Source organism: Talpa europaea (genome assembly GCF_964194135.1).
Source record: "Talpa europaea genome assembly, chromosome: 15".
In the NCBI taxonomy this organism is placed as follows: domain Eukaryota; kingdom Metazoa; phylum Chordata; class Mammalia; order Eulipotyphla; family Talpidae; genus Talpa; species Talpa europaea.
In genome coordinates this window covers 21132662-21151022 of record NC_140083.1, presented here as the reverse complement: position 1 = coordinate 21151022, position 18361 = coordinate 21132662, and the positions used below count along the sequence as shown (strand labels likewise).

At 34.9% G+C, this 18361-nt stretch overlaps 1 protein-coding gene across 15 annotated transcripts in view; it reads right to left on the bottom strand.

The window, feature by feature from the left end:
- Positions 1–238: 238 nt before the first annotated feature.
- ATP2B1 (ATPase plasma membrane Ca2+ transporting 1) overlaps positions 239–18361 on the bottom strand; it is a gene marked incomplete at both ends in the record, with an annotated part of 59543 nt that continues 41420 nt past the window's right edge. For 8 of the 15 annotated variants that reach the window (XM_084255457.1, XM_084255463.1, XM_084255458.1 and 5 more), the window contains 6 exons: positions 239–550; positions 8846–9028; positions 10966–11073; positions 14693–14904; positions 15640–15853; positions 16128–16319. In XM_084255457.1, the coding sequence (XP_084111583.1) occupies positions 239–550; positions 8846–9028; positions 10966–11073; positions 14693–14904; positions 15640–15853; positions 16128–16319 (1221 nt within the window). Of the gene's footprint in view, positions 551–8309; positions 8464–8845; positions 9029–10965; positions 11074–14692; positions 14905–15639; positions 15854–16127; positions 16320–18361 lie in introns of all 15 variants that reach the window. The other 7 variants (XM_084255460.1, XM_084255455.1, XM_084255459.1 and 4 more) reach the window with 5 other exon arrangements.

The following is an 18361-nucleotide window of genomic DNA, read 5'->3' as shown; positions in this document are numbered from 1 at the left end:
ACTTATGCTGAGTTACTGTTTATCTGTCAGTTCATTTCTCCCACCCCCCAAAAAGCACCCTCAGTCTGGCAAAGCTTTGCTTTTTTTTTTTAAAAAAATAAATCTACATTCGTACAAGTGTGTCTTCTGTTGAAGTCCAGAGACAAGAATACTATCTTGTCTGTCACAATATGTGAAAAGACCCAGTTTCAATTTGTTTCTTTACAATGCAGCTAGTGTGTTAACATTCAGCTTACAATCAGAGTGATGTTTCCAAACTATGTAGTGGGCTTCCTGGGGATGAAGAGGTAGCAGACTTGTTCATTTCTATTGTAAGATGAATCCCGCTGTCAACAGCATTGTTATTTTTGTTGGGAGAGGGTGGAGGACTGGAGTTACGTTTTGTAGGAGCATCATCTTCAGCATCAGTGTCATCAATAAGGGGGATATGAGGCTCTGAATCTTCTATCCTAAACTCAGGATGTGTCATAAAGTTGTGAATCGAACTTCTTGATTCCGGTTTTTGTAACCCTTCATATAAAGAACTACGAAATGCATTCACCACTCGAATCTGTAAACATCAAAAAAACACAGAAAGATGTCAGTATGCTATTAGCTTAACTTAAAATTGGTTCATTTATGAGTTTGAATCCACAAACAGCTAGGTATGAGTGAATCATATTTGCATGTAATGCAGTGGAACTTGCAATACACTGTAAAAAAAATGATATTTTAGTAGGACACTACAGAATAACAAGACCACATACTCTAAGAATTAAGAGGTATAGAATTCAAAGTAATACTAAGAAAATCTCATCACTGGCTAAAAATTTAATAGCCATTTTATAGGAATTTTTCCCTAAGAAAATAAAAATCAAACAAAAAAACAAACAAGAACTTAACCATACACAAGCTTTGGCTGATTTTTTAAATAAAAGAAATGTAATTATTGAAAACAATTCATTAAGTTAAACAAAGTCAAGCACAGAGGGTTACTATTTATCATGCTAGGAATCAGGGTGTCACCGACTATGAAAAAGCCAAGCAAATATAAGCCGAATGCCACAATGAACTCACATCTACCCCACCAGCCCCTTAATTAAAAAATAAAAATAAAGACCCAAATAAATATCTATAAAATGCCATTAAACAGCTATAAATATTTGAGTATATGCCATTTATCTACAAAGTGTTAATGCTTTTCTCTACAATAGATTAAAATTTAAAATTAATTTACATACTACAGCTCACAGGAAAGAACACACGGGTGACTGGGGGCACAGGGGGACACCAGTAAGCCTTGGGATTCTTCTGTGAAAAATTTCCTGAAAGTATGACACAAACTTTTCCAGTATTTTCACACTGAAATACATCCCCCAACAATTCACCTTCCTTTTAAGAAATCTTCTGTATGGTTGAAAGTGATGGGCAATTAACCAAAATCTATCCCTGAACACAATGACATAAGGTCTCACTAACCCAGTGTCAGGCATACCTTTAAAAAGACAAAATCAAAATAGTTGAGTATCTACTACAGATGAGTAAAAAGGTTTGCTTTTGCTTTGATTCTAATGAATCCTATTCAGTAATGAGCACATCATTTACTCGATGTTGAGATGTGACAATAACATTCCAGAAAAAAAGAGATATAGTCACCAAAGTCATCAAATAAGACAATGGTAATGAACTGATAAATTTCTTCAAATGGACATGACTTTATTTTTTTAAAGTAATATAGTTTATGCCCCCTTAAAACAAAATGATATATTTATGGTAAAGTTGACAATTTGACATAAGCATATCATTTGAAATAATCGCTACAATATAACTATTAAATATATCCATTATTTCACACAGCTACATTTGTGTGTTTGGTGGAAAGAACATTTAGTATTCTATCTCAGCAAATTTCAAGCATTTAGTATAGTATTGTTACCTACAGTCAACATGCTACAGATGGCCAGGTGCAAATCATTTTGTGTAGCTGAAATTTTGTACCCCTTGACCAACATGGCCCCGCTTTCCCCTCCCCCATCCCTTGGTAATCGCCATTCTATTCTCTGCTTCTGTAGGTTTGGCTACTTCAGTTTTCTACTTCTGGGAAATGACCCAAAGGAATGGAAGACAGAGTCTAGATGTCTCCACTCCTACTTTCAGTGCAGCATTATTTGCAATAGCCAAGATATGGAAACAACCTAACTGTTCACTGACAGAAAAACAGATAAAGAAAATGTATATACATACAGTGAAATATTATTGAGTACTAAAAAACACTGTCATTTGCAATAGTTTATGTCCTTTTCTGATTAAAAACCTCTCTTCACGTGGCTTCCCTGATTTGTCAAGTCCTTGTGTCAGACTACTGTTTTCCATGTTCCCTTAACCCTACAGTAAAATGCCTGGATGTGAATTCCATTTCTGCCACTTGCTAACTGAGGAACACTAGGCAAACAGATTCCCTCCAGTCTAAAATGATAAATTACAATGGTATCTACCTTCCAGCATCTATGGGAGATTAAATTACCACAGATGATAAGAGTGTTAGTACATAAAAGCCAATGTTGGGACTTCTCAAATTTTAATGTGTATAAATCACCTTGGGATCTTGTTAAAAAATACAGATTCTGATTCAGGAGCGGTCTGAGATTCTTTTTGAATTTCTAATAAACTCCCAGGTGACACTGAAACTGCTGGTCCATGATTTACACTCTGAGCAGCAAGCGTCTATTTCATGCTGTCTTCTATCACATCCTATTTTACAATCTATTCTTGTGTTTGTACTTGATAGACCAATAGTACAAATATGTATTTTATTATTGTTCTTATTGCCCCTTCACTATGATATAGTGTTTTACATATGGTATTGTAAACGTCTGCTAAATATACCATTAAAATCATTAAGCTTTTTCAAGGTGAAATCTTATGATCCACATTTTATATATGGACATTTAGTCAGATTTCCAGCTATCCTAATAATAAAGTATAGAGTTAAAAAGATATGTTCTTCAGAGCCTCCGCAGTGGCGCAGCGGTTGAGCGCTGGGTTGCGAAGCTGCCTGCAGCCTCTGCAGTGCCGGTTCGATCCCCGGCTGCTCCCCGGCCACCAGAGGAGGGTCCCACATGGCGCGCAGACCTCTCCTGCCGCCGCTGCTCCCCTCAGCAGTGTACTTCGGTCCTTCTGCCTGTTCTACTCTCTGCTCTGTCTCTGGTGAATTCTCTCACCTTCCCGCGCTTCTGACTGTACCCAATACTTGTATAAATAAATAAATAAATCTTAAAAAAAAAAAAAAAAAAGATTTGCTCTTCAAAAATTTTTTTTCATGCTGTCAGTGGTCACCAGGCAAGGAGAAGAGTACAAAATGGAGGGTCCATCAGCAAATCTGATGATGATGAGAGCTGTTCATGGTGATCCTAAAGTTGTTGCTTATTTGACTTGGTTGCTGGTATTGTTGCTAATGGGTCTCAAGAAACAAGTTTCTTTGGATCAGTCTGGGTAGAGAGCAGTAGGGAAGAATTAAGAGGGACATAATTCCAATTTTAGAACATGTTTAATTTGAGAAGCTGTGGAACAACCAAGTAAAAATATACAGAGCTCAGGAGAGAGAAAGGTATGTGGTTTAGAGCCCTGGGCATGAGCAAAGGTCTAAGAGGGGCAGACTGTAAGTGTGAAGAGTGAGGGCAACAAGTATGCATGTGCACGTGCACAAGCAAGCAAGCACGCACCCACGCACGTGCACACACACACCTGTTGCACTAGATTAGTATCCTTTTAACCAAAACTTTTAATTTTGATAAGATTTATTTCTATGTGAAAAAATTTATTTTTGTTATTCTAGAACATCAGAGCTTGAAAGGATATTTGAGATATTTTATTCTATCCCTTTACAAATGATGAAACGAAGCAACTGAAAGGATCGGAGGCTGACTTGTCAAGTCACTCCTAATTAGTGGCAAAGGTCTTAGAAACCAAGGTTTCGGGACTTTCAATTGCAGATTCTTTGGAAGTCAATACAGGAAGAGAATATACCGACATTAACATTACAGTTAATTTCACTAGAATAAAATACACCCTAAGGGTAAGGTTAATGTGAACTTTCTTTGACTCTGCTACTTAGCTTAGGAATGCTCCAAAGCAATAAAGTTTCCAAAGAACCGTTCTCAAGTCAGAGATACACAGTAAAAGATAGATTAACTGGAGTCATCAAATCAGATTTGTTTTACTTTCTACTCATAAACACCACAAATTAGAAGGCATGTCAATCTAAGGCATGGCTTTGGGCTAACAGACACTTGTTCTGTTCTTTATAGTCTTCTCTATGTAAAATTGTCACAGCATAGTTCTAATTCTAAATAAAAAGCAAAGCTGTGTGCCTAATACTTTTCATTTTATCCAGTTTTTTAACTCAATTCCTTTAATGTCCATTGAGATCTATATACAATTACAATTCCTAACATTATTAAAAATAAGAAAATACAGTAATTTTTATGTCAAAATTTTTTTTTTAAAAAGAGCTAATTATTCAACAGAGGAAAACATATCAGGAAAAAATTGTAAGTTGAACAAAAAAAACCTGAAGTGATTATCAGGTAAGTATATTAACTTTACCAAATCAAAACAAGCAAAACAAGCACCCACTTTCCTAATACAACCTATTTTTTTGGTACAGTATTTTTTTTGGTACATTATTATCCAAAACATAGTATACAAAGTGATCAATGAAAACACAGGACTACTTTACAGGTAGCTGATATCTTATCTTCTATAACAGGTTGTAAATAGAAATTCCATTTCTGGAATTTGTATTCATCATTACTTTTACTACATACACTAACTCAAAGAATTGCAATGGTAAAGCAAGCAAAAGATACTTTGCTACAAGAAAGAAAATTCTAGGTTATTTTTTAAAGTTGGGAATTTGCATAGTGAATTTTGTCAAAGTGAGGCTCATTTGCATGATGGGCCTGCAATGTTTTAATCATGTGCACCATAGGCTGGTAAGCCATTTGTGGAAAGTGGTAGACTGTAAATATTTTAGGTTTTGTGAGCCATCCCCTGTTGAAGAACTACTCAACTTTGCTATTATAGTGCAAAAACTACCAAAAATGGCATTTCAGTGAATGAGCATGGCTATATTCCAATAAAAATTTATTTTCAAAACCAGGAGAAAAGCCAGATTTGGCCCATATGACTTTGCCAACCATTCACCTAGAAGACCAAATTTTCTCTCAATTTCTCCTGACCAGGAAGGCTTAACTGTTGACTCAGCAAAAGAATTCATTAATGGTAAACACTATTAAAATGATGTACTATATAGAATGTTTTCTCTAGAAGTACTTAGGTGTAAATATAGCCTAGTATTTGTTGAAGTTAAAATAGATTATCATTTCTTCCATTTAGTAATGACTCAAATGAGAGTCAAAAAATTTGACATCCACAGACATTTCTAAGACTATGCTACATTAGGGTAGGCATGTGAGGAAATTAAGTATTTCTTTGTTAAATTAATCCTATATATTGGTTGGTGTTCCGTATTTAGCACTTAAGATAATGCTTTGCCAGGAAAGTTAGAGGAAATTATAATAGCAATATAATTACTCTGTTAGTGTATAATGATAACCTCATCAACAAAATATGTATTAGTCACTGGATACCTAATGTCCCAAGGACACAGAACAGAGAATAAACATCTTCAAAACTTGATAAAGCAACAAATCTTCCCTTGCCATTCCTGAAGTATATCTCTATTCCTGTGGACACATGGGTCCAGGTTTCAGATATAGTTGTGCATCAGAAAAGATGCTGGGGCAGGTGTGGATGAGTATGTCTTAAAACAGAGTTTGGATTAATGAGATATTTACTATAAAGCCTGGGATACAACTATATGGATAAATACATATAGTATAAGTAAAAATAGTATATATTAAATATGGTATATCTAAGTCATGTGAATACCCCAACAAATAAAGCCAATTATTTAAAATTTTGCTTAGGTAAATAAAGAATATATTTTATCACCCATGAGATAAAATTGTCTAAACATTTAACAAGAAGGAATCATGAGGAAACAGACAAATCTAGAATATATGTGTGACAGTTTATAAGTGGCATGGATTCTTTACAAAAGTCAACATGATCAGAAATAAAGGTAGAGAAACTGGATCCAGTTGCGAAAGAGTAGAGACATAACATACAATACAGAGACCCTTTTCTGGATGTTGGATTAAACATTATAAAAGACATTTTGGGAACAACTGCACAAATCTGAATATGGACTGTGTATTACAGAAAATATTACCAAACTGTAACTTCTTGACATAATATGATTGTTTAGGAGATCTTATTTTTAGGAGGTACATGTTGAAGGATTTAGAGATGAAATATAAGCTACTTAACTTTCAAATGGCTCAGAAAAAATGTTTGTATATATAAAGTATAAAATGCGGTAAACCCAAGCGAGGATATTCACTTATTAAACTGTCTATAGGTTTGAGATTTTTCAAATTTAAAATGTTGAGAGGGAGGGAATCTTTCAGGATAGACTCTTAATTTGGTTCCTTCTTGCTGCATTATAAACAGACCTTTACCTTCCTCCACTCCATACACATCAACTGCTTGTATTTTATTACTCTTTTAGGACCAAACCGTATCATAGAGGCCTGTTTTCCTTTCCAGAGGAAAGGAAAATTCTCTTTATTCTAGAGTATTAAGGGTCAGCTCAGGAGTCATTTCTGTCAGGCAACTGCCGCCAATTCCAGGGTAGGTTAAAGACCCTGTTATAATATTCCGTCTTTCGTTATGCCCATGTAAAAATTCCCACCTGTTTGTTCCCCTTACCATACTCAAGGTCTGGAAATTCTGCCAGTCTTGATAGAGAAGACCTCCCACAAATGTTTACAGTGCACGACTGAAGAAACACTAATATTAAATGAGGACGACGGGCTGAATACTAAGTAGTCTTTGAGAGTCAGGAATAGTGTGAAATTCACAGACAAAGAGGAGGGATATAAATGACATTTAATGTCCCAGGAATATGGCTAGGTAATTCACATCTGCTATCTCATTCAGGCAGATACTAGGATACTTTTTAAAAGGAAGATCCTATCTGTCCACATATATAATTTTAACACTAATATTAGTTGGTTCATCTTACAATACTTTCCGCTCCTTGCTGTATTATCATTTTGACTCTGCTAAGTAAAGTCAGTTTTCATATCTATAAAATGGGGATAGTTTTATCTGCCTATTTTAAAAATTTTGCTAAAAATAAAAAAATGAAAATTAACAAATAGACATCCAATAAGCATTCCTTAAAACAGCATTGTTTTTCTCCTTTTCTCACTTCACTTTCTTCAGCTTCCAAGGTTCCTCTGCTCCTTTACTAGTTGAAGAGCAAATGGAAGGAGAGGTCTTTGGCCAAATAGCAAGATTAAATCTTCTCAGATTTCAGAGGTAGGGGTTAGCAGGGAGGTGAACTGGCAGGTTTGTATCTTTAGTGACTCTAATATACTGAGTATCCACAGTGAAGAGCAGACCTGAATTCATAGTAAGGAATGACAGGTTGTAAGGCTATTAGGAAGTTTGCTATTTATTAAAACCCTGAAAGAAGGCAGTTAAGTGAAAATTTTAACAAGCAACATTCAAAAATTAATCAATAATATACTTTCCCCACTGAGAACTTAAAATAGAACATTTCTCATCTAGGATATGATTTTGTTAAATTGATTATACAAATAAAACAAAGAAACACCAATACATACCCATAGGTCTTTTAAGTTTATACAGGGACCCCTATTCACAAAAGAAAGAGATCCGAGCTAGGCCAAGGAGGCAAACAACTAGCTTTACACTGAGAACTTTCACTCAGGGTACTAACTTACTTTACAAACTGAACAAGAGAAAGTCAAAATGCTAAATTCATTTATAGCTTTTAAAACACAATTATTTTGGTTCTGTTAGATCAGTTTCAAATCACATGCTTGTGGGAATCACATGCAGTATGAACATGTTCAAAGGCATATACTCAAAAATTTATAGTAGTTTCACAAATTCTAAACTCTAGTTTTACTCCCCATGATTGACTATCATAGATAGCATAGAGAGAAGTTCGCAGATTTCATATCTAATCTTTGGTTGTAATTATTTCACCTGTCATCTAACCCTCTAAGAAATAAAACAACAACGACAACACTTTGAGGTCTCAATCCACTTTACGAAAAGAAAGCTTTATGAAAAGCCTGAACAATGAATTTAAACATTAAGGAGAAAATGAGAAACGTTAGGTGTGTGAAGTAGGAAATGTTAATTTCATGCACTTAGGAACACACACTCACACCCCACAGTAGTAGAAGCAGTAGAAGAGGAAAACACTACATGTGTAGGGGTAGAAATATTTGTTACATCATGATGCTGGCTGGCGATGGAGGGTTGCCGCCTTAGAGCCCCCTGAATGGAACTTCCACTCTGGAAAGCATTCACTACATCCATCTGCAAGGAATCAGAGATTGTGACAGCTTGCTCAGCAAGAGAGAGAGAGAACAAGAGAAAGGACCATTCCATCTATCAACATATAAAAAGTAAAGAAAAAGGCACTTTTTACAGAGCAGATAAATAGGCAAGAGTAGCAATTTGAGATGAAGTGGGGAAAAGCTAGGAAAAAAGTTGCTTAGGGGCATATAGACACAGTCTTTCATGATGAGTTAAAACTTTCATTCATTCCAGGCACCAGTACTATTTCTCAAAAGATAAGTTTTATGGTTTGGGAAGGTTAGAAAGAAAGTCAAGGAGCATGGTTTAACCTCCTCCCCAGGTGCAAAAGCCCTCAGCTCCCATTCCCACCATCTTTCCTACCTCTCTACCAGGCTCATACCTGTGTTTGGATTCTGTTCAGACCTCTAAACCACAAGATCTGGCCACGCCGCAATTCCCTTTCAGCGTGATCAATCTCTTCCACATCCTCTGCTAACTCCTCCTCAGGTATTTCCTCCTTTTGTGTTCCATGACCAGCTTCTTTTAGGAATTTTAAACGACTAGTTGGAATTGTTGATATAAGCTACAATATAGGGGAAAGAACTTAGAAATAAATCATAATACAACTAAACTGACCAACTTTAACACAAAAGGTATGAAAAATAACAAGTGTGTCCAACTCTCTTTACCAATGAAGAATGATCCTGTCCATCAGCCTTTCTTTCTCAGAAGAAAAAATATTCTTCTCTTAGCTATACAAAAGATTTAAGCTTGAAGGGTAAAAAAAGATTTCCTGAATGGAAATAACCTGATTATATTTTTCATATTTTAATATGAACATACAAAATAGTAAATTACACAGCCATGCTTGGATGGAGATATTTATATATATATATATGCACATAAACATCTATTTACTTAAATTCATATAAATTTTATTTATAATAAGTAAAACCAAAAATGGCAGGTGATCTGACTGGATATAAAAAACTTCATATTTCATTACTGTTCTAGGAGTTAGATGAGGGGGAAAAAGTATCAAAAACTAAAAAAATCTTTTAAGGTTAAAGTGAAAATTGCCTATTAAAGGTATTTATTATAAAATGAAACTATTAAAAGATAGAACACTGATTGATAATGATACCAAATAAGAACAGGTGCCCGAGAAAACATACAGGGCACAGAGAATGCCAAAAATAGTATTAACTTGTAAATACTGGTAGCCATTTCCTAAGGAAGTGGGGCTCCTTGGGGGGTGCAAGCACACAGTAGGATACAGAACTTTTTGGAGAACTCCTAGACCACCTATCTTGTGCAGAGTATTTTTTTTTTTTTTTAAAAAAAACAAAACAGGCTCAGAGACGCGAGATGTGACTTATTCATGGAGTGACTAAGACCCTAGCTCTACCATGGCACATGTCAATTGATGACGTGCACCAAAGACAGTAACTGATGTCTATTGAGTAAGTGTGCTGCACTATTTCCTCTTCCTGAAATCAGCCAGAATTTTTGGGGGAGGTTGTGGGGTTCAGTTTTGCCTATGAGGGAACATTATGAAATTAGAAAGATAATCAAAAAAGAAAGCTGGCCAAGCGTGGATCCTACTTAAAAGAAGACCTCAATTAAAGAGGTCTTTGAATTGAGTAAGAGGAGAAACCTCAGTACCTAAACACACAATTAAGAAAAATGGGAGATAAAAGGCACATAAAGATTGATTCAAGTTCAAGTGAAACCTGCATGTTTGGTTTGACTAACTTGCAGAAAATAAATTAGCTCACACAAGTTATACATTGTACATGTTAACCTTCATTTAGGAAAATGCTAGAACAAATTTTTATCAGTTAATCTTGCAGTAATGGTAATGAACTTAAAATGAACAATGCACACACCATTACCACTTATCTTTTAAAAAATCGTGACATCCATTTGCAAGTCAGTTGCCTATAATAAAGATGAAGGATATTTCTATACACACAGTATATGTATTCTATACATACACTGTTAAAACCATTCAATCCAAATAATCAAAAATGTCATCTTGTGGTCCCTTTTTCCAGATACAATACTTTTAATGAAAATGTTCTCTAAGAGAGCTGAAACAAAAAAATTTTCCTATGCTAGATTGTGGGTTACATTAAAAAACAATGATGAAAAGTCTAGACATAATTATTTTTATATTTTTGTAAAGCACTCTGAAAACACAAAAATAGGTCTTATGGCAACACATACAGATAATAACATTTGAATCAGTTAAAAATGCATCATCTTAACAACTGCTATAAAATTGGGGAAAAAAACAAGTAAAAATGTAAGAAATTAAGACAGTGGTTTATTGTATAGGCATAAATATAATAAACAAGGAACATTATAAAACATAAACAATATATGTCCTGATTGACTTTTCTTGACCCAGAATGGTGACTATTCAGATTGACGTAACAGAGCTGATTAAAGAAAACACACATCAGAAATTTAAAAATAATCAATATAGATTTGAACAAAGAACATTGAGATTTTTACCTGGCCCCAGAGTAAGGTCCCCATTCCTAGGAATATTGACCATAGCCACTGCTCTACTGAAAGTTCTGAACAACTGAAAGGCTTTCCACCAAACTGCACAATTATTATCTGGAGGAATAATTAAGAGTAAATTTATTGAAATCTTTAAAAATTTACCATTTATATACTTTCAACAATTACCCAAATCTGCCTCTTCAAAAACTCAAGTTGAACAACCACTATTTTGATGTGTGTTATATTCATTCGAAGCTGAAAATAAGACACATTAAATAAAGTAAAATCTCTCTGCTCCCAATTTTAAATGCATTTCATGTTTACATTATGCTTCCAACATCCCCAGTTCTCAGGATCAAGAAGATATTATACACTGTTTCCAATATAACCCTGAGTAACTATGTCTCCCTGCATTGTGTATTTTTTAAAAAAATAATTTAATGTTCTTTTGTAGGAAAGGTATATATGCTATGGGAAAATGGACATATTATTTAATCTTTTTTTGCCCTACAGAGCTGTTCATTCCTAGTTAATATTCAGATGTTAAGACAAATATGAATGGACTGAGAGAGAAGAAATGAAACTTGCAAAGTTCTATGAAATACTGCATTAAGTCAGGAGCGCTTAGAACTTTGTTCTTCCCGGTTGAGTCCAATGATCTGCATAAATACAATTCCTAATACAATGCGTATGTTTCCCTTCTTATTTTAAAGGAGAAACAATGCTTAATAGGATTGGTTGACTGAGTTTCATAATAAAGAATATACCTACCATTTAGAGTTTGAAAAAATAAAACTAATTAGTTGTTTACTTCTAAGAATAAGAAACTAAGCTTCTATATTCTTTAACATATACCTTAGAACAACATGATACTACAGAGCTGTGTTTGTGAGTTGAAGCATTTCCTAAACATGCGCTGAGCGAATGTACAATTAGATGTCTTCTAAATGTATAAGGAGCTGGATTAAACAAAGTTCCACAGGTTTCCAGTAACTGTGGTTACAATATTTCTCAAAGGCTTTGAGTTGCTGATTTAAAAAAGAGAGTAAAGAAATAGCTGACATTTTGCTTCAAGGCACTGAACTTAGCGCTTCACATACATTGTCTCAATGCTTGAGTAATTCTATGATGTGACCCAGAAATATTCTTCTTACTTTATGCACAAAGAAATTTAGCTTATCAAGTCCACACAATGACAAGAGCAGTCTTGCTATGTCCCCAAGACTGATTTTTAAGTTCATACTCGTAAATACTATTATATTGCTTTTAAAGAATCTCAAAGAGGTAAGCAGAGCAGCAATATTTCATAAACTTAGCCCTCTTATCTGCATATGTAAGCAACTCAAAGGACTAGTGTTTCATGTAACATATTTTGAAAACAATGATTCTGTGTTGTCTCAAAGTAGAAAAGAAACTAAAAGTTTTTATGAACAGTTAGTACGGATTACTATGTACTCCGTGATCTGTCAAGGGAAAAAACAAGGTTGAGAATGAGAATTAGCTAGTAAATAAGACACAGAAATAAAATTTAATACAATTTATAAAGCTAGTCCCTTCAAGGTACTGCAGACCTAAAATTAAGGTATTTGCTAGACTGTTTTAGATACAAATGAAATAGGTGTAAATCAATGGTCACTTTTTCCTACCCAACTGATTCTCTACAAAAGAGCTATTCTGAGTGCTAATGCATGACAAAAGGACAAGGAAGATGCACAGGAACGCAAATCAATGCATTGTTTGCACAATAGTGCTGCTACTATTAATACTACTCCACTATAAATAAAGATGAAAATTAAAAAAAGCACAGCTCTCCAGCAATAGTACAAAAACCCTTGACTAACATACATAGTATGATTAATGAAGCTGATTTATATTCTGGCACATACTCCTTATCTCACTGTAGATTTATAATAGTCATGTGTGGGTCCAGAGACCACACTCTGAGTAGCACTGCTTAATTTATAAGGCACTGAAGAACCACACCTCACATTAACACTGTTTTGGGTATACAATATTTGCTGGGAAATGAATTAACAGATTTCCTGATGGAGAGGCAGTTCAATTTCTATAATGGCCATATATTAAAAAAGATTAAAAAAAAAAACAAAACCCTAATTTTACAGCAAGTAAAAGCTATAGTTTTAGCACATGAACAATGAGTTTTTAAAATATTTGCAGACATTACATGGTAAATAAGCAATGTTTCCCCTAAAATTTATAGAAATTAAAAGCTAAAACAAAAAAGTATTATAGAAACAATTAACTCCAGGATTTTGGTATTTATAACACACAAAGTATATGCTGAAAAACTTGTTTAAAATTTTTAGGTCTTCATTTTGAAATAATACCATTACTAATTCCAATATTTAGTTTTTAAATTTTATTAAGTTTACTGACTTCCTGGTGTAATCACGTATCATTCACTTACCTGTTTTGATTATAGATTTTACTATTAACAATCATTTACATAGAAGGTACCACTGAATCCATAATAAATAATATAGGTGTAATATATATTATATAAAATCACCATATGCAAAATGATCCTTAGTTTTGTTCTTAAAGTGATCTCTAAAAACAAGAAAAATTTAAGTCCTTCCTATTAATCTCAATTCCACTCCTGATACTCATTTCTCCACTCCCTTTTCTGCCTTGTTTTGACAATATTACAAAATGAAAACTTGGTAAGGTGCAACCATTTAGAATCACTTACATTTTTAAAAAAATTTTTTATTCTTTTTTTTTTAAAGATTTATTTATTTATTTATACAAGAACTGGGGTATAGGCCAGATGTACAGGAGGGTGAGAGGATTCACCAGAGACACAGTGGGGAACAGAACAGGCAGACTGATGAAATACACCGCTGAGGGGAGCAGCGGGCGAGACAGGAGAGATCTGCTGTGCCATGTGGGACCCTTGCCGGCCGGCCTGGATCAAACCAGTGCTGCAGAGGCTGCTGACAGCTTCACAGCATTGAGCTCAACCCTCTGAGCCACCAGGGGAGGTCTTCACTTGCATTTTAAAATATTCATTCAAAAATCTGATTGTTTAGGGCCACCATGGTGGCGCAAGGGGTTAAGACACAACCTATGGAGCTATCTGCAGCCACTGCAGCTCGAGTTCAATCCCTGGCCAGGGAGCAACCCACATGGTGCAGCAGACCTCTCCTGTCTTGCCTGCTGCTCCCCTCGGCAGTGTATATCAGTCAATCCGCATGTTCTGTTTCCCACTTTGTCTCTGGTGAATCCTCTCACCCCTACACCTCTGGCCTGCACTCCAGTTCTTGTATGCCTCAATAATATTAAAAAAAAGTAAAAATCTGATTGTTTGATTAACAAACTCAATGGCAGAAATACAACTGTTATTAGTTTCTAGACGTAATCACTCTAGCTAGACTATAACATGATGAACTGTAAGATTTATTTTTAATAACATCAAAATTATAACAATTTAATGATGATACAGAATGAACAATCAGAATCAAAGTAATGTGAGTGTCATGACATAGAAACAGTAGTGTGATTAAAGTAGTATTAGCTTGAAGTGCTCTTCTCTCTGAAGGATTTCAGAATCAGGTGTATTTTACTTGTCATTATATTTTTAGATGTCATCGGGGCACTACAAGGAAGCCAAATACATGTAGATTTCAAGTAACTTCTGGATCAAGTCCCCTATTCACCTAACACTATTGACAAAATAATCAAATTGAAACTATCTTTTCCAATTACCCACCTGTACCACAAAAGTGCCTAAAACAATTGTGCAGAAGATGGCATTATTAAAGATTCCTTCAAACACATTTCTTTCACCATGAATTTTCCGGGCATTTATTTCGTTGAAAAGTTGCATCAGCACAAAGGTATTGAAAACAATAGTGTAATGTTCCGAAGGAGGAGCATGCAAAGGAGCATTTCTTCCACTATCAATATCAAAAAACTTTTCTCCTGCAAGAATAAAAAATTACTGTTTTGTATGATAATTATCATTTCAAGGAACTATACAACAAGAAAACCTAGTTGATCCTTTATTTGATAACAAGTGACAGCACTTGTTGGAAGAGATCTGGGATTACCTAGAACTGTCTTGTTTAACAGATAAGCAAACTGAAGTTCCCAAAACTATAGTGAACATTTTTGGAATCATCCTATCTACATTAGTAGCAGACCCAGCGTAAGAAATTAGGACTCTTGGGCCTCCCTGTTGGCGCAAGGGTTAAGACGCAACCTATGAAGCTATCCGCAGCCACTGCAGCACAAGTTCTATTCCTGGCCAATCAGGGAGCAATCCACTGGGCACAGCAGACCTCTCCAGACTCTCCCTGTTGCTCCCCTCAGCAGTGTACTTCAGTCAATCTGCCTTTTCTGTTCCCCACTGTCTCTGGTGAATCCTCTTACCCCCCCCCCCCACCTCTGACCTATACCCCAGCTCTTGTATGCATAAATAAATAAATCTTAAAAAAAAAAAAAAAGAAATCAGGACTCTTTAAATTTCTTCCCACTATTTATCATATGGCCTCCCCAAATTTACTACGCATTCACTAACAAATGAAGAAAGTACAGATAAATGGGGAATCAGGAATAGAACTTATGTTGTTGAAAAACGTATAATATTAAAACATCTGGGATAATATGAGCTTGGAACAGAATCAACAGAAGCCATATGAGGCACTGAAATCTTACCAGCAAACAAGAGTGTAAAGACTACTACAAGTTGATAGAACGCATGACCCAAAATATTCTTCATCATTGTGCGTGAGATGAGAGGCTTATTTCTACCATAAGGTTTCCGAAGCAAGAGGGACTCGGTGGGTGGTTCAGTCGCCAAAGCCAGAGAAGCGAGTGTGTCCATTATGAGGTTTACCCACAGCATCTGCACAGCTTTAAGTGGTGAATCCTAGAAAAGATAGGTTTCCTAATAGACATTCATATCTATTCAGGGATATAGCAATTCTTAGGAAGTCTTAAGTATTCAAAAACTTGAGTTACACAGGATTAATTTTTATATTAGTTAACCTATTTGAATACTTGAATATTTAAGTACTTTAAAAAGCATTTCAGCTTATTTAAATATTTAAGTACCTATTTAAATATTTGAGTATTGTTAAAAGGCAGATTACACACATTTACTTTAAAATAGACAAATTTTAATAACCAAACAGTCAACCTACTTGAGTAATACAGGCACCCGTGAAAGCAACAATCACTGCTACTACATTAACAGTAAGCTGGAACTGAAGGAATTTTGAGATGCTGTCATAGACATTTCGTCCCCACATAACTGCTTTAACAATGCTTGTAAAGTTGTCATCTGTGAGAATAATATCAGATGCTTCCTTAGCTACATCAGTTCCAGCGATGCCCTATTAAAAAAAATTCTGTGAATTAGACTAAATGTGTCAAGTACAACTTTTAAGTATTAAAAGGCTAATATTCAATTAAAAAGCAAAAAAAAATACCATTATACTTAATTATTGATTTAAATTTAATGTAAAAGTTAATACAGTTATTCTAAGATGGTATTTCTCCAAAGATATTCTATCTTAGCAGAAATCAAATGTAAAGAATGAGACACTGAAGACAGGTGAAACTGTGTTAAAAAACAGAGGACTGGACAAAGGCATGAGCCAAGTTCCTTTGAAAATTAACACAAAAAGATAGGTTAAAAAACAAAACCTCTCAAAGACAAAGCTAGTGGGTAAGGAGATAAGCAAGAAAACCTTAAAGGCTGGAAAGCTGAAACCAGCACACCCTGTTTTATTGTGCTTTGCTTCACAGGCATATAATTTTTTTTTTAAAATAAATTGAAGGTTTGTGGCAACCTTGCATTGAGTAAGTCTATGGCACCAGTTTTCCAGCAGTGTGTACTCACTACATGTCCCTGTGTCACCCTTGCCATATTTCAAGTATTCACTGTTACTCTGTTATGGTGGTATGTGACCCGTGATCTTTGATGCCACTGATGTTACCCTCCATGCACATTTCTGTATTAGGTTTAGTGCTTCACTGGCTGCTGCTCTGCTTTGACTATTCAATTCCTTGTTCCCTGAACCTCCAGGAGGCAGCAACTACTCACCTCTAATGTTTCTAGACCATAATACTATACTAAACAGTTTCTTAATGTGTGGAGATTAAACAAATCTCTTATCAATCCGTAGTTTAAAAGACAACATTTTAATTACCTTAAGAAGATTTTACTACCATAGATATATTTGGTTAGAGAAATACACCGGCATTCACTCGCTGATGACAGAAATATCTGTACATGTGGTTAAATGAATTTTGGTAAGAATAACATAATAAAAATAACATAATCCTATTTTAAATGTACCACGGAGGCTTGCTATCTAAAGGAATTCTAAGGGGAGTGACTAAACAGGGGAAAATGCCAGATGTCTTTCCAAACTAATAATATAGTCAACATTAGAGTTCTTTTGTAAATCTTATTATTGTAAATTATATTTCAATGTTGAATTTGCTAAATATGTAGTGTGCGTATAGACACACACACACGGAGAGAATATTATAGTGTTCTAAAATACTACTTCTCCTTGAAAAGTATAGAACAGAAGAATCAATAACAATTTCTTATGGTTAGATCAACAATTCTGTCATTCAGTTTCAAAATATGAAATTGAAGAAATGAATAAATACATAATCAAAGTAAATTGTAGCTTAACCAAGATACTTTCGAGTCCAAAGCACTAAGGTGGTGGTTATTTTTTCACTATTTTTAAAAATAAACATATTTTTTGATGTGCTCCCTTAAAAAAGTGGCACGATGAGTCTAAAACCTTCAGGACTTAAAAATCAAACAAAAGAGCCACTGTACACTGTTTTTGGTTGTTAACTATATTTATTTATATTTAGTTACAGCCCTTAGTTTGTGTCTTACATTTAGTTTTGAGAAGAAACTTGGCATTAACATTCCTGGTCAGCTATACAGAGGAGAGCAGCAAGAAGAATCCTACTAAATGGTTGAAGAAGAGCAGTGAGTGATCTTGCGTTGCTCAACTACAAGAGACTGTTGTTTACAGCAGAAAGAGTAGTGCTGCTTATTGATTCCTTAACTCTTCAGCTATTCTCCTCAGCTCTTCAGAAGTTCCTTACAACTGTTAACCTAGTTAAGTTTGGAATGGTGTATGGTGGGCATCACTGGGGTCACAGCAACTGCTTGAGAAAATGCTGCCCAAATAATTTCCTTTCCCCGCCTCTCTCTCTCCAGTGGAAATGTTGACAGCATGACTATGGTCCTTCTATTTCAGCAGCAAATTATCAGAGGGACAAATTACATAAATAAACATTAGCACACATCAATATTCTTTGACCTGGAACCTATGGGGCTAGACTGTGTTTCAGAATTCAAAGTCTCTCTTATGTGAGAAAGGTAATAACATATATACCT